General features: G+C 36.2%; 1 protein-coding gene across 1 annotated transcript; it reads right to left on the reverse strand.

The window, feature by feature from the left end:
• Positions 1 to 67: 67 nt before the first annotated feature.
• Positions 68 to 16,659, reverse strand: LOC149816456 (uncharacterized). Its single transcript, XM_089987611.1, has 5 exons — positions 16,514 to 16,659; positions 16,030 to 16,371; positions 15,869 to 15,929; positions 8,627 to 8,771; positions 68 to 532 (listed from the first exon to the last, which is right to left on the reverse strand). The coding sequence occupies exons 2-5, from the start codon at positions 16,280 to 16,282 to the stop codon at positions 281 to 283; spliced, it is 711 nt and encodes a 236-aa protein (XP_089843737.1). The 5' UTR covers positions 16,283 to 16,371; positions 16,514 to 16,659; the 3' UTR covers positions 68 to 280.
• Positions 16,660 to 16,898: the final 239 nt, after the last annotated feature.

Raw genomic sequence — 16,898 nt, forward strand, 5'->3', positions numbered from 1 at the left:
GGAAGCGGACATTCCACGCCTCAGCTTTGTCAATCGAACCATTCCAATCAGCATCATCACATGAAGATTTCAGTAATTATTGCTAGTGATTCCAACATCATCACCAAAAGAGCAATGAGAATATTTCCGTTCATGATACACTACTTAAAAATTAATCCCCAAAAGTGCTTAAATTACCAAAAAAGTAGCTGCTATGGTTCTCTCAGCAAAAGGCATGAGAAAACTAACAAAAATTATTGACTGTTAAATGAGCATGAATGGAGGACAGAAAACACACCATTCATGCACTACCAGTTGCCATTAAAAATTCACCCTCACATACAACCTCACCACCCACATATGCCTTTCCTTCCATCTTTGCAATTCCAAAACGTTTCTGCAACTTCACTAGGTTCATCCGCATAACTAAGGTGTCTCCTGCAATCACAGGCTTTCGAAATCTAACCTTGTCGACCCCTGCAAAGAAAAAGTTCTCACGGGAACCACCAACTTCTGGTTGCAGCATCACCAGGCCTCCAACCTGAGCCATTGCCTGCATCACCATATTTAATCTTATGAGAGTCACCAAAAGGCTCATGCAACAAATTTTACATTGACAAACTAAATCCCTGCAAAATTCACCACCCTGACATGACAATGGTTCTATTGGTTTAACACTGGTTTGGTAGTGGACCAACCATCAAACAGTCACAGCTTCAAGTTGTTTCAGGTCTAGGTGACCATTCTTGATGAAAACTGGTATCAATTTATAGGTGAGAATCAACTGAACCAATCACAATATCCAACATGAAAGAATATTGAATTTCAATTGGACTCATGACAAGGTACACACTGACATACACCCACAGGTGCACGTGCACCTTAATTACTATGCATGAAAGATTTCCTTGAGGTGATAGAACAAACGAAAGGAATTAATTCAGCTGGAAAATATTAAACCCTATGGGGCATGAGACCACTTGTTACTACTTGCTAATTGTTATTTCAGATCAGAGTCTTTACTTGGCCAGAAGCTGGACCAGAGTTACCGGAAGCTTCATAGATGACAGTCAACTAGTCTGTCTTGACAAATTGTAAATCATGTTGTGCCTCTTTTTACTGCTAATGGTGCTTTGTTGCTTTCATATGAAGTATCATAGGTTGGTTTCAATTTATCTTCTTCTTTCTCTTGTGGTAAATTAAATATCTCAAAATTATGTTATGTTCCCCTCTACCTATGAATTTATCAATTGGAAAGAAGACTAATTATGACTGCAAAGTTGTTTCTCCTCTAGATTGTTACGTGCAAGATTAGTGCTCAAGGAGAAAGAGTAGACTTGACCTTCAGTTAGATTATCTCAAATCCAAGTTTCCAAACTTATATTAGGAAAACATGAGTTCTATTAATCCTATTTACCTAAGTTGAAGTTTATGACTTTCCAATTCAAGAAAAAGTTTGTTTCCATACATGAAAGTATAAGAAAACAATGGTGCACTCCTTGGGAAGAGGGGGCCTGCCCATGGACTTAAAATTTGGTTTTAGCTTCTTTATTTTAGTTTTGGACTGGGATATGGAATTAGTTTAGCATGACTTGGCTTGAGCTTGAGCTTGACTTTGACTTTGGTCGGACGGACTTTGTATGTGTGTGTGTGTGTGTGTGTGTGTGTGTGTGTGAATGTGCACACAGTTTTAACCAGTAATAAATATCAGCAGTCACATAAGTGTGGGTACAGATGCGGGTGTGAGTGTGGGTGTGACAGGGTGTTTCAAAAAACTTGGGTGCGGGGGTTCGTGTATATATGGGTAAATATTGGCTACTAATGAAGGTATGGAACTAATGAGCTAGAAATCATAGGTGCAAGTTGTATCGACTCAATCTAACCACATGGTTTGTTTGCTAAGGATCAAGCCTTTGAACATGCTTTTCTGATGTAAAAATGTGAACTTTTGAGTAATGAAATTTTGGCAGATTGTGAGCCATTGATTTTTGGACCCTCTTAATAACCTAATTACTTGTCATAATCACAAAATTCAAAACAAGTTTCTTACTAAACAAACCATGTAGATCACATCCATAACATTTGATCTACAAAAAATTGGAATTTTTTGAAGAAAAAAGTGATTTCTACTCATTAGTTTTGTACCTTCATTAGTAGCCAATATTTACCGTATATATGTGTGTGTACCATAGATAAAATTGGACTTGGTTAGGTTAACTGAGTCCAGTTTTGGACAAAACTGGACCCTGGTGCTGCACCAGCCATGTCCAAGTGTCACACCCAAACGGATGCAGGTGCAACGCAGGTGCATTGGCCTTTTAGAAGAGTCCATGTTGAAATGAAATGAGGATCTTCCAAACACGAACTAAGATCCGTAAGAAAGAGTGTTAAAAGGACACTTAAGCATAACCCTTAAAAGGGTATAAAAGGAAACAAAAAAGAATAAAATATATTCTTTATTGAAGCTGGAGAACCTAATGCTTAAGAAGCATTGGAATTATTTTACAAGAGGGGCTGCACCCCTATATATACAAGTTTGAAAAAGGGAAGAAGAGGAGAGCTCTTAAGGAGCTCTCCTTGTAGCCGTTGGAATGGTCCAACGGTTAGAAATGTAACCGTTGGACCATTCCAACAGTTACCTTTCTAGTTAAGTTTCAAGTGAAACTTAACTAGATAAGGTTAGTCTAGTTCTATTAGAACTAGACACTAAAAAATACAAAAATAAATACAGAAAAATAAAATAAAATTACAGAAAAATATAGATATAGTAATAATATTTATATTATTATTATGTCTATATGTTTTATATTTTAACACTCCCCCTCAAACTTACGGTACAATGAGCGAAAGTTTGTCTACGAGAAAGTGAAAACGAGAAGCAACGAGAGGCTTTGTAAAGAAATCTGCTAACTGATATTCTGAAGTAACATATGGCAGATCAATTGTCTCATGTAGATATTCCTCTCTGACGTAATGACAATCAATTTCGATATGTTTGGTGCGTTCGTGGAATGGTCTATTACTTGCAATGTAGATCGCACTTTTGTTGTCACAACACATTTGTAAAGCTTTTGTTGCTTCAGCTCCCATGTCAGCAAGCAGAGGTCAGAGCCAAACTACTTCTATGGTCGTGGTTGTCATGACTCTGTATTCAGCTTCGATAGATGATAGAGAGACCTTTTGCTGCTTTTTGCACCTCCACAAGATTAATGATTCACTTAAGAAGACACAAAAACCAATGGTTGAGTGTCTATTATTGGGATCACATCCCCAATCAGCATCAATATATGCAATTAAATCAAGGGAAGAGGAAGAAGAGAAGAAAAGTCCCCGTGAAAGAGAGGATTGAATGTATTTGATAATACACATGACTGCTCTCATATGAACAGAGGTGAGAGCGTGCTGAAACTGACTTGCTGTGTGAACAGCATGTGCTATGTTTGGTCTGGTAATAGACAGATAGGAAAGTGCCCTGACAAGCTGTATGTAAGGAGTAGGATCTGCAAGAAGTTCTCCATCATCAATCTTCATCTTAACATCGACAACTTCTAGAGTATCTATTTTCTTGTCCTCAGTAATACCAGACCTGGAAACAATGTCAAAAGCAAATTTAGTTTGGGACAATAAGTATTCTCTAGGAAAATAGGCAACTTCGATGTCTAAAAAATATCTCAATAAGCCTAAATCAGTCATTTCAAAGTGAGATTTAAGAAGTGTTTTGATCGTTTCAACTCCCTGTTTATCGCTTCCGGTGATGATCATATCATCCACATAGAGAAGAAACATAATGATTCCTGTATCAGAATTCTTAATAAACAAAACAGTGTTAGTTAAGCAAAATTGAAACCCAATATCAATCATAACACGATTAAACATATCATACCAAGTTTTTGGTGCTCGTTTAAGTCCATAAAGTGTTTTTTCTAAGCGAATGACTTTACCCTTAGGAATATTGAGACCTGGAGGGGGTTCCATGTATACGTCTTCAACTAGCTTTCCATTTAGAAATGCATTTTTAACATCCATTTGGAAGATAGACCATTTCTTGATGGAGGCTAAGGCAATTAAGGTTCTGACTGTTGTCATACGAGCCACAGGAGCAAAGGTTTGTTCATAATCAATGCCATATTTTTTGGCATACCCTTTGGCTACTAATCGGCTTTATATCTTTCAAGAGTATCATCACTCTTGGTTTTAATTTTATAAACCCAACAACATCCTATAGTTTTCTTGCCTGGAGGAAGATCTTGAATATTCCATGTAGAAGCCTTTTTTAGTGCATCTAATTCAGCTTTCATGGCTTCTATCCATTTGACATCATTTTTTGCTTGAAGATATGTAGATGGTTCTTCATATGAGTGAATTAATGCAATGACTGCCCTATATGTAGATGAGAAGGACTCGTATGACACAAACTTTCCTTGAGGACTCGAGACTCGAGATGACCGTCTAGTTGAAATGTCAGAATATCTTTCAAGTGCACATGGAAGATTAGGCTCTCGTCGCCTGGAATACTGTATACTAGTGTCTCTATGAACTTCTTCATTGTCAACATTATGATCAAAATCAATAATTCCTTGATCATTATCAAAGTTATAGTCAAGATCATATTCATCAGATTTTGATGTCAGATCTAACAAAAAAGAGTACTCAGTGACTTCCTTTGGTTTTTCAAAATCAAAGAAGCTCTCCTTTTCGAGAAAGGAAACATTTCTAGACACATATAATCTATTATTTTTTAGGTCAAAACACCTATAACCTTTTTTATTTTCAGCATACCATAAAAAGGCACAGGAAATCGCACGAGGAGAAAGTTTATCATTTTTGTCGGTAAATATGAAACACTTGCATCCAAATATTCTCAGTCTAGAGTAATCTGGAGAAACGTTCATAAGTTTTTTAATGGGAGTTATATTTTGCAAAGAAGAGAATGGCATACTATTAATCAGATAGGTGGCAGTTAAGGCAGCTTCTGCCCAAAAATCTTTCGGGACTTGATTTGCTATTAATAAAATCCTAGTAGTTTCTATAATATGGTGATGTTTACGTTCTGTCAGCCCATTTTGTTGAGGTGTGTATGGACATGACCTTTGATGTGTGATGCCATGTAAATTAAGATAATTTTTAAAATCTGTAGATAAAAATTCTCCCCCTGAATCTGTGCAAAAAATAGTAATATCATTTTGAAACTTGTTTTTAACCATATTATAAAATGTTTGAAAGTATGAAAATACTTCAGACTTATGTTTAAGAAAATAAATCCACGTATGTCGGGAAAAATCATTGACAAAAATAACGTAATAAGCAAGTCCTCCTTTAGAAATTACGGGTGCAGGACCCCAAACATCCGAGTGTACTAATTCAAGTGATCTTGAAGAGATAAAAGTTCTGTTCTGAAATGGTAATCTTTTCATTTTGCCAAGAATACAATCTTTACAATCAAATGATTCAGAGTTACATAGATTTGGAAAATGTTGGATTTTGGCTATATGTGGATGACCAAGTCTTTTATGCCACAGTTCCAACTCAATTTTCTGAATGTTATAGCAAAAGGCATTCTTCGGCATTTCCAAAACATCCATGTAATAGATTCCTCCTTCTCTATGGCCTTCCCTAATCAGCTTTCCTGACTGGCGATCCTGAACCCAACAACCATGAGAAGAAAAGAAAATATTACATCCATAATCAGATATTTGAGATACAGATAAAAGATTTAAATTTAATTTGGGAATATATCTAACTTCTGGGATAGAAAATTTCTTAGTTTTATGAATTTTTTCAAAATTTTCTATTCCTTCTATTTCAAGAGAAGTTCCGGCAGCTGTAAAAACTTTTGACACACTTGTTTTATTTTTAACACATTTGGATAAACCTTGATTATTTGGGGTCATATGGAAAAAAGCACCAGAGTCAAAGAGCCAAGGAAAGTTACCTGGATCGGAAAAAGATGAGGCAGTTGCGCCAGTTGAAGCTTTAGATGAAGAGGAGGCTCCTTTGATGAGAGGTTGGAGAATCTTCATTAGTTGAGCCATAGAAACTGGTGCATCCTGATCTTTGGGCTCTGATCCAGTAATCAGAGCTCTTTTCTCTCTCAGCTCCTTAAGCTTGGGACATTGTGGCCTGAAGTGTCCAGGTTTATGACAATGATGGCAAATAATCTTTTTCTTGTCATAGTCACCACTTTGTCGGTTAAAATGAGGAGGTCTATAAGATTGTACATGATTCTCTGGTCTAGATACAGCTAGCACAGAATCATCTTCAGTCTTTGAAGTATTCTTCTTGATTCTGTTTTCCTCCATAGTTAATTCCTCTATAGTATCGACAATAGAGGAAACTTTTCCCCGATGAAGAAGGGCCGACTTAGTTGACTCGAATTCTGGTCTTAGACCATTTACAAATTGATAAAAGTGCTCCATGTCAAGTTGCTTTTGCCGGAGCTCAATGTCCTCGGGACAATGCCATTTTGGCTCTAAAATAGCCAATTCACCCCAAAGTTCTGATAGTTCATTATAGTATTCACGTATAGTTTTATCACCTTGGGTCATTGATCTCACTCTTTCTTGAAGATTGCACACATGTGCAATATCTTTTAGGGAATACATATTCTTGAGATATTCCCATGCCTTATCGACATGCTCAAACTTGGCGAGACTAGAGCATTTCTTTATGTCAACATTACTAATTAGCCATGACATAATTTTAGCATGCGCTATTCGCTATTCCTTCCAACTTTTTTCAAAGTTGGTTAAGGCTTCGCTTTTCTCCTCTTTGGTTAAGAGAATTTCTTTATCACCTTCCATTTTGGTGAGGACAAGTTTAGGTTCCGAATCGGAACCATCTACTATGCCCCATAATCCTTTTCCCCATATGTGGTGCTTCATTATTGAAGCCTACATTACATGATTTGTGTCGTTTAGCTTCATGGGTATGATGATGATTTTATCTTGATCATCCATCTTTTACGAAGGTGATAAAAGGAGAAAGAAAAAGAAATAAAGAGGAAGAGAGGGTAAAAGAGAACAAACACAAGATTTTGATGCAACGAGCCCTCATCTTTTCTCCTTCCTTCAAAGGGAGCTTCAAAGAACCCAACCAAGGTGATAAAACACCTTTGTAAGCTTGGCATGGAAAACGAGGCAAGAAATTCTCACTACGTAGGATGAACCTTGCTCTGATACCATGAAATGAAATAAGGATCTTCCAAACACGAACTAAGATCCGTAAGAAAGAGTGTCTTAAAAGGACACTTAAGCATAACCCTTAAAAGGGTATAAAAGGAAACAAAAAAGAATAAAATATATTCTTTATTGAAGCTGGAGAACCTAATGCTTAAGAAGCATTGGAATTATTTTACAAGAGGGGTTGCACCCCTATATATACAAGTTTGAAAAAGGGAAGAAGAGGAGAGCTCTTAAGGAGCTCTCCTTGTAGCCGTTGGAATGGTCCAACGGTTAGAAATGTAAGTTCCAAGTGGAACTTAACTAGATAAGGTTAATCTAGTTCTATTAGAACTAGACACTAAAAAATACAAAAATAAATACAGAAAAATAAAATAAAATTACAGAAAAATATAGATATAATAATAATATTGATATTATTATTATATCTATATGTTTTACATTTTAACACATGTTACATAGAATATCAGCCATATTTTCAAAAATAGTGTGTTCTTTTCAAAAACTAATCAAATCCTTGTTAAAATTATGACATACCATGATTCTATCACAGTATTTATTTTTAGTTTCTACAAAAATTCATATTGTGAATTTTGATAATTTTTAAGTTTCATATAGATCGATATTCTTTCAAGATTTTTCATAACAAACCATAAAATTTTAGTTAATGTGAGCTTTACTGAAGCCGAGAAAATCACAGCAATGAGATTTGTGCCATTGATTTTAACCCATGCATGTAGACCACCCTTTTTAACTGTTTAACGGATAGTTTTTAGTCTTTTAACGGTCATTATGTTTTATAATTGTTTTGAGGCTTCACTAACCAATCAAGGATTATATTTGACTATTTTTCCACACCCAAAACCATTAAAAACATTTTAAATAGCTCCTTGACAACTCGTGACTTTTTGACATTTATGAACCACTTAACCATTCAAAGTAGTTATTTCTATCATTTCTTGATTGTTTAATTAATTAACCATCCCTAAATTGTTAAAAACATTAATAATTGACAGTTTGACATAGGTCTGTATATATCCAGGTCTTCACCCTCATTTTTTCCATTGACAATCCTCTCTCTCTAAGTGATCTTTAATTTACAGAAGCAGGACCACCTATTAAAAAAATAGTCCAGGTAGGACTATGATCACAATAAATAGGACATAGTATATTACGAACTATTTTGTGCAAAAAAAATAGAAGAAAATACATGGTTCCTTCAAAGTTCAAACAGAAAACTGAACCTTTACATAGTCATCAAATCCAAGTTTCAGATTTATTTTAACATTGACAAAAGATAAAGTGATAAACTCAACATAAATGAAAAGAAAAACTAATAATAACAATAATACATTTGCTGATGAGCAAAATGCAATTACCCTAAAAGAGGATAATAAGAATAAAGAAATATAGATCAGAAAAAAATAAATAAACAAACGACTAAAGAAAAAAAAACCACTTAGAAGTACCTCAACCATAAGAACACCAGGCATGATCGGCCTATCTGGAAAATGCCCTGGAAAGAAATTGTCATTGATTGTGACATTTTTTATACCAACAGCGGAGACACCAGGCTTATATTCAATAACTCTATCCACAAGAAGAAAAGGAAACCTGACAAAAGGGGAATAAGAAAATTAAATAACAGAATAGTATTTAGAACTCAAATGTATATTAATATTTCTGCACAATGACAGTTTGTTCAATATCAAAGAACAAAACAAGAAAAAGTGCAAAATAATTTCCAAAGGAAATCCTATTAAATGTACTTATGTATACATGCACACATGCATACATATATTGAATTAGATAATGCTGCCAAAGGGAGTGGCATATAAGGTGTTTCTATTGTGGTATTGAACAAGGGTAACCAGAAGTGCCAGTGCACTTGGGGAAGCATGCTTCCCAAAAACATGCTTCAAAAGCAAGAAACACGACTCTTCCGAAGCATGTGGGGAACCATTGTTTTTGTTTCGGAAGCGCGCTTCCCCACCTATGGGAAGCATGTTTCTAGAAATAAGGAAAAATGATTCCTATTAGAACAGAAGTTCGATTCCCAACTTCGGGAATCGAGTTTCATGGGGTCAATTCCCTTGGATTTTTTGTTTGGCCATTTCTGTCCCTGTTAAATTAGTTTTTTGACCAAAAAAAAGGGAAATGCTCAACACTTTTTAAGGTCAAAAAGGTCTTTTAACTTAAAACGTATAAAAACAAAAGGCGATCGTTTTAGGGCTATTTTGAAGGATTTGAGAAGAAAGGTGCAGTGCACTGAGTCCTCTCCTCTAGGGTTTGTGTCTTTGGCGAGAATCCAGCAACCTTGGGACAAGTTTCTAGCAATGTGTGACTCCATCTGTTCGCCATGGCCTTTTTTACAAGGTAAGCATTGCTCTCTCTCTCTCTCTCTCTCTCTCTCTCTCTCTCTCTCTCTCTCTCTCTCTCTCTCTCTCTCTCTCTCTTCCCTGTGCATCTTCTTCTTCTTCCTCTTCCCTGCACTTCTTCTTTTTTCTTCCTTGCACTTGTCTTCTTAATATTTTTTCTCCTTGGCCCTGCAGTTATTCTTCCTCTTCACCCCTTCAATTCTTCTTCTTCCTCTTCCTCTTCCTCTTCCTCTTCCTCTTCCTCTTCCTCTTCTCCTTCTTCTCCCCTGCCCCACACTTCTTCTTCTTCTTCTCCCTTGCCCTGTTCTTCTTTCTCTTCCCTACACTTTTTCTTTTTCTTCCCTGCCCTGCACTTTTTTTCTTTTTCTTCTTCATCTTCTTCTTCTTTGTGCAGATTTACTCCCTTTTCCGTCGTGCTCTGCTTTTTTTTTCTTTCTCCATTTTGTTTTTCTGTTGGTTAATTGTTTACATTTTCTGTTGTAAACAAACAATAAACATAGGGGTTAATTATAAAATTATAATACAGTTAAAAGGAGAAAAAAAAAAACAAGTCCATCCCACGCTCTAATAGTATAGTCCCATCATCATGAAACTAGCAGGGGAGTAGGACTTTGAATTCAGGTTATAAGCTAATAACTACTGCTGGATCTGTTTGATACTTAGTCCAATAAATAAAAGAAATTTTTGAACAAAATTGGCTTAAAAAATATGTTAACATTTTACTCAAAGTAAAAGACTTATTCATTTTGTTAATAATCAAGAGACTATCAGATGTGCTTGGAAAACTGTAAATTGAAAATCATGCTCAGTAGGACCAATCGAAGATTAACTATCAAGAAGTTGGTTATATATTAGATGATATAAATCATTAATAAGGTCATGTTGTATGTCACAGGGATTCGGCCAGACAGGTGTCACACCCACGTCGACGCGACGCGATGCGGGTGCGGCACCGAGTGTGGTCAACCCGATCTTGGGTGCGTTGACCGCAACCAGGGTCATTTTGGTCCAATTTTTTGATTTTTTTTTTATTTTTCCCTATGAAATGGGCTGCGGAATTTTAAAAAAAAAAATCTGTTGACAGCTGACCGCGCAGCGGGACCCGCCCCTTGCTGGATTTTGATTTTGATTTTGGCCTTGATAGCTTCGGTCTCTTTAGAGTTGCCTATTCCCTGACGAGGACTTCCAAATTCTTCACCTCTCCCCACCCCTTGTTGGATCCCTGCAGGTAGTGATGAGAGAATGAAAGGACGGAACAGCTGAAGCGTGGATGCCTGCTTGTTGCTGCTGCTCTTGTTTTATAAAGGGGCACTTGTGTCCACAACATCTGACGAGCTTTGTTGGCATCCCATGCTAGTCCTGCCTCCAAACAATGAATTCGCAGCGTTGGAAAACATACTGTTAACTTGGAAATGATGATCCATCTTCCTCAAAAATTAAAACCAAAATTCAAGAGCCTTTTGAAGTCTTTATCCTTCAACCATCCAGATCTTTCTTCGTCAAGGATTTTATCTCTCCCATAATAAATGATAATGGTGGTGGTAGCCTTGGTGGCTATTAGTATTCACCTTTCTCCTGACGAGATGGGTGCTCTAGCCGTAGCCTAGTGTAGACCTCTCTTTTCCACATGTCAAATCCAATAAATTTCTTTTAGCTGTCATCCAGAGTCTAGACCGGAGATCTGTGTGCAACTGTATATAAAATGAAATTTAAAGAACCCTAGGCAGTGGCGTGGCAGTGGCGGTGGAGCCGTAGGCCTCGTGAAGACTCTCTCTCCAACAAACCACATCAAACCTTTCGCTTATATTTTTTTTCGTGAAGACCAGGGAGTTTTAGACATGATTGAATCATGACAGTCAGCATAACGCAGCAGGCTGGGTCGATCAGATTGTCAATCCTTTCGGTTCATCAATTTTGTCCCGTTGCGCCAAAGTACACAACAAGCAGAACGTGGGTAACAAGTCTTCAAACAAACACACCAGCGAAAAAAAAAACTGTTTATAAGTCCTATATATATATATATTTTTTTTTGCCGCACCCTCGCACCCAGGTTTTTTGTAAGTGCCGCATCCCCGCACCCGCACCCGCACCCATGTGACATAGGTCATGTTCTATTGATCACATAATTGTTTCTATGGCTAATTGGTACATAGTACATACTGATTCATCGGTTTTTTACATTAAAATCATGTTTTTAATTAATTATCAAAAACAATATAAGAATGTTTTTATAGCTTATACTTTTATTGCCAATAATGTGATAATGTTTTTATTATTTTTATGTTTAGTAGTTCTTAAATTATTGTTGTATGGATTATGGAATATGAATTTTTGTTGATGTATTAAATGTTTGAAATAGGATGCATTTGTTAAATGGTTGAATATATGGTTCAGTTTTGAGATTGATAGATCATAATGCTTGTTATGTGTCATGCTTTATTTTGTCCATGAGAACATAAATTTTATATTTTGTAAATTAGGGAAAATATAATTACATTTTCACTTCTTGTTTAATTCCTATTTGATTCTCTCTTCATTTCCCCTTCAATTCCCTTCATGTTTCCTGTTTGATTCCCTGGTTGCTTCCGGTTTGATTCCCATATCGCTTCCAATAGATTCTCGGTTTGCTTCCAAGTCATTATGTGCTTCCCGCTTCCTAAATTTTTAAAACTGCCTCACTTCCCACTTCCGCTTCTCGTATTGCTTCCCGCAAACGCTTCCTCGTTTGGCATACTCTTGTGGTTGTATACACTTGATTTACATAGATACAATCTCCAAAAGCAAAAACTAACCTTTGGATCATGTTGAGTACGTTCTATTTACTATGTTCATGTGTTAAAGTTAACTCCAACATGATGTTTTAGATCATTCATAACCATTCCTCTTTTCGTGAACTGTAACCTGCTGATTTTTCAACATCATAAAACTCAAATTTTATGGTATATTAGACATGTTAAAACAGCCTAACATAGTAAATAAAGCATGTTAAACTCATATGTATGCTTAGATCTGCATAAACAAAAGTGTTTATCACCGTACAACATCATGGTTCATAACCACCATATATGCCAGGTACTATCGATAGTCTTGTACCATCTGGTAGAATCATCTATTTTTTGACAACTTATTGCATGTTTTTGTAGATCAAACTCTATAGATGTGATCAACATAGTCTATTTAGCAGAAAAAGATGCATTAGATTATAAAATTTTGATGTATAAAAGGCTTTGAAAGAAATCTAAAAAACAATGGCCCATGTTGCACAATAACCTTACAATTGAAAAAAATAAGGTTTTCTCACTAAAATAGTTTGGTTGAAAACAAGCTAAAACAAACATTACAGGGTTAAATAAAGCAAAAAATTATATCTGAAGCTAATGATATTTTGCTAAAAGCATGGTATATCAGTACCATATATCCATATATGTACATAGATAGATACATCCATATATAGTTTGATTCAAAACAACTTTTTTAGAAAGCAAGCTAGAACAAACATATTTATAGGGTCAAATAATTCAAAAAAAAATGCAGCTAATGACATTTTGCTAAAAGCATGGTACATCAATACTATACATACATATATATAGACCATAGTTACTGGTATTGTTAAAGGTAATTTCTCGGCGAGGGTGTTTCTCGGAGAGATTTTCAAAAGTTGATAAATCTAAGGAAAATCTTGGGTCCCGAGAGTTTAAAAAAATGAAAAAAATATAAATAACAACAAAAAAGCTAAGAAAATAATAAGTTTTGCATTATTTTTCTTTCAAAAATATAAAGAAACATGTTTTAAAGGTTTTAAAATATAAAAGAAACAAAAAAATAGAAAATGCAGACTTAAAATTTTAAAAAACAAGAATTTTTCTCAAAAATATTGAGATATTATCATGATATTTTGAAAATATCACAATATATTCCCAATATTATCGGCTACCTTTAAATAGCCATTAATATTGCGATATTGGTGAGAGGGATATAGACACACACTATTGAGGTAGAAATCATAGGTGCAAGCTGTATCGACTCAAATATAACCGTATAGATGTGTTCAACAGGGTTTGACTGCTAAGGATCAAGCACCTAATCCACTCAAGTCAAGTTGCACTTGGCTATGAATCCACCTTAGCTGAGGCATACGGGACCATGGATGAACATGTTTTTGTGACAAAACAACACGGTTTTTGAGCCATCAAATTATGTATATTATGAGTCATTGGTTTTTGAAACCCTTGGAAAACCTATTTATATGTCACAATCACATGATTTAAAAACTATTTCCTACTAAGCAAACCATGTAGATCACACTTTGAGGTTCTGATCTACAAAAAATCAAAAAAATATGAAAATAAAGGTCATTTCTACTCAATAGTTCTGTATCTTCATTAGTACCAAAAATACATACATACATATATGGATAAGTCTAGTGTAGATGTGCATATGGTATCAATGAGCTGAAACGCGCAATATCTCATTGCTCGTGTTTTCTTAAGTGAATTTAACCTTGCAGATATGATCTATATGGTCTGTTTGGTGGGAATCAACCTTTACATCACCAAAATCTAGTAAGTGTACAGGGTTTTTTGGTGATTCAAAAATCAATGGCCATAAATGCACCAAATTGTCAGACTTAAAAAAAGGTATTTTTGTCCAAAAAACATGATCCAAGGTTCAATCTCAAACAAATTGACTATGTTGAACACATATGTAGTGGCAGATTGAGTCAAAACAACTTGCACCTATGAGTTTCAATTCATTTGATACCGTATATAGATAGGATAAGTCTTTGGGCAGATGTGCATACGGTATCATTGAGTTGAAACTCATAGATGCAAGTTGTCTGATGATGAACATAAAGATGGCAAGATCCTACACATCAATGTAATCACTAGTAAGGAGAGAACTTTGATAATCAGGATACCATCGCTAATAAAAGAGAATGTTCTGACAAGATAAGACTTGGGAAATAAAGAGACAAATTTGAACCCAATGGTGTTGGCAAAACAGGGGGACTTGGGCGAAAAGGGTAAACCTCAAGGTAGCCTAGTGGCATTGCCAATGAATGGAGGGATTCTAGTGAGATAAAACAGAAAAGAAGAAGGTGGCTTTTTCAATTGTTTTTTGTGTGATGGCCAAGTCCTAATGTCTATTTTATGTGTCATTCATTATAGCTCGCTTTTAATCTCCTTGCAATCACCATATCGGTAGTTAACTTGAAGCCACATATATGTGTGAATTCTTTTACAAAAGGTGACACACCCTAAGATTTCTTGGTACTACCCAACTCCAGGATGGTGTCCATCAACGGTACAAGTTTTTTGGTCAAACTAAGTCTTAAATTGATTTAAGCATTCACATCAAGGTTATTTATATAAAATCATGATACCACGATTTTTTCATCAATAAAAAGATCAAGTAGTAGTACAAGTCACAACATCCTTCAATATGTGAGTCAGAGAGATCCAAAGATGTTTTGAACCATTTGGTGAGGATCCCAGCCTGTTCAAGAAGAAAAACAACACAAATTACTTCGACAAGGCATAGGTTTTAACTGCCTATGTTAAGACTGAGTAATTTTTGCACCATTGAAAGCTTATTCTGAAGGTCAAATTTTGCAAATCGCAGTCCTTTGCGGCCACTTTCACCCTAATCTAAGGTAGGTTAGTAGGTGATCAAAGAGAGTCAAACTTGGACTTATTAAACTTGATCCAATAGGAAAGCTTGATTATTTTCATAAAATCCATACAAATGTATGCTTGATGGACTTTTGATAGAAAACTTACTTGAGTTGGTAAGTGTGCCTGCTTTTTATTAGTAGTCCAATTATACCCTAGTTAGGAAAGTGAATTCCACGATAATGAGGAAAAGATGTCGCACTTATATAATAGAAGCACCCTGTATTAGAAAAATCAGATAGAGCTTAATAAAAGATTACAAGTAAAGAGGTTTAAAGAACAATTTCCAATTTTAGTTTTCCACCTTATTTAAAAATTTTCATTTTGAAATTAGATTATGGATCAGAAAAAATAATTTTCTCCTCTCTTAGTTCAGATCGGGATGGTACCAGGCTCACAAGTTTCCAGGATCACTGCTGGAAAATGCTAAAGTGTAGAGATTCAAGTACACTGAATTTGACAGAAATTATTAATTTATTTACAGAAAAAAAAAACAACCTAATACACACATTGGCTTGTTCTCAGAATGCCAAAAACAGTTCACCAGTAGAGCACAAGAAAGAAAGAAAAAAGCATTCACAAAAACAAAACACGGAAGAAGTACCTATATCTCAAAAAAAAAAAAAACGATTCATTAAAAAAAAAGCATTCGAAATCTTACCTATGCGGTAGGATGTCTCGGATCTGGTTGATATCAAGCACAGTAGGAAATGCCGGAAATTCTACAAACGGAGAAGAGAAAAAAGAGCGACAAATGAAAACCAGAAGCATAAATCAGGATTAAAGAGCCACGATTCCGAAGAAAAGAAAAGATCCACGTACGCTTTTCGATCGGAATGTCTTCTACTTCGGTGGCGCCCTCCGTTCCATCAGCGGAGGCAAGAGCAACGAGCGAGTTCAGCCTCTTCGAGTCCGGCAGGTGGTTAAGGTGAGGGTTCGGAAGGGAGAGTGAAAGCGGCGAGCAATGCTTCGTAAAAGAAGGCAGAAGTGGCGACGAGAAGGTGCGGAGGACGCGCCGAGGAGAAGAGAGCGATATCGGAGCCGGGGACGGAGAGACGAACGATTTCGTCGCCATCGAGAGAGAGAGAAGAAGCAGGAGGAAGGATGGAGAGGGTCTCTGGGGTTCTTCGGCGGAGCCACCGATGATATTGCTCGCAACAGAATCTGTAAATATTTTAAAATCGTAAATGTTGTTTTCCGTGAACTAAAGATATCATCTTTCTTATTTACTATTATATAATAACATTAGGGATTGCTTGGAAAGACAACAGAACGTGGAGAGTCCGGAGACTATGTAGTTTCTTACCTTTTAGGGAGAAAAAAACTTGCTTCTTCTCGCTTCTTTTTAGCTGTTCCTTTATCCTATCTTCCCATGCTCTTCTTCTTCTTCAAAGTGGTTGGAAGGGCCTCTATGCTTGTCACTGGTTGAGGGGTCTATGCTACTACTTCTTGAAAGCTAAATCCCCCCGAGACATATATAGCTTCAAAAGTGGTTCAAGATCTAAGTGGCCAACCGTTAGGGTGGGTTGTGGGCCATCTTACAAATCCCACACCAATTCCTGACCGTCCATTTTGCTAACAAAGTGTGGCATATTGCAATTCGGCAATGGAGATAAAACACCTGGCCTAACAGCCTAAACATGGCCCACCAGCACTAGGGATGGCAGTGGACCGGGGAAAGCGGGCCCCGC

This window comes from Nuphar pumila, chromosome 14 (assembly GCF_984573655.1).
Source record: "Nuphar pumila chromosome 14, dmNupPumi1.hap1.1, whole genome shotgun sequence".
NCBI lineage: Eukaryota > Viridiplantae > Streptophyta > Magnoliopsida > Nymphaeales > Nymphaeaceae > Nuphar > Nuphar pumila.

Coding starts and splice junctions, on each gene's coding strand:
- LOC149816456 (XM_089987611.1), bottom strand. CDS start 16,282: ATGGCGACGAAATCGTTCGTCTCTCCGTCCCCGGCTCCGATATCGCTC. Junction 8,772..15,868: donor CGAGACATCCTACCGCATAG/GTAAGATTTCGA, acceptor CCCTTTTGTCAG/GTTTCCTTTTCTTCTTGTGG. Junction 533..8,626: donor CTGGTGTTCTTATGGTTGAG/GTACTTCTAAGT, acceptor ATGGTGATGCAG/GCAATGGCTCAGGTTGGAGG.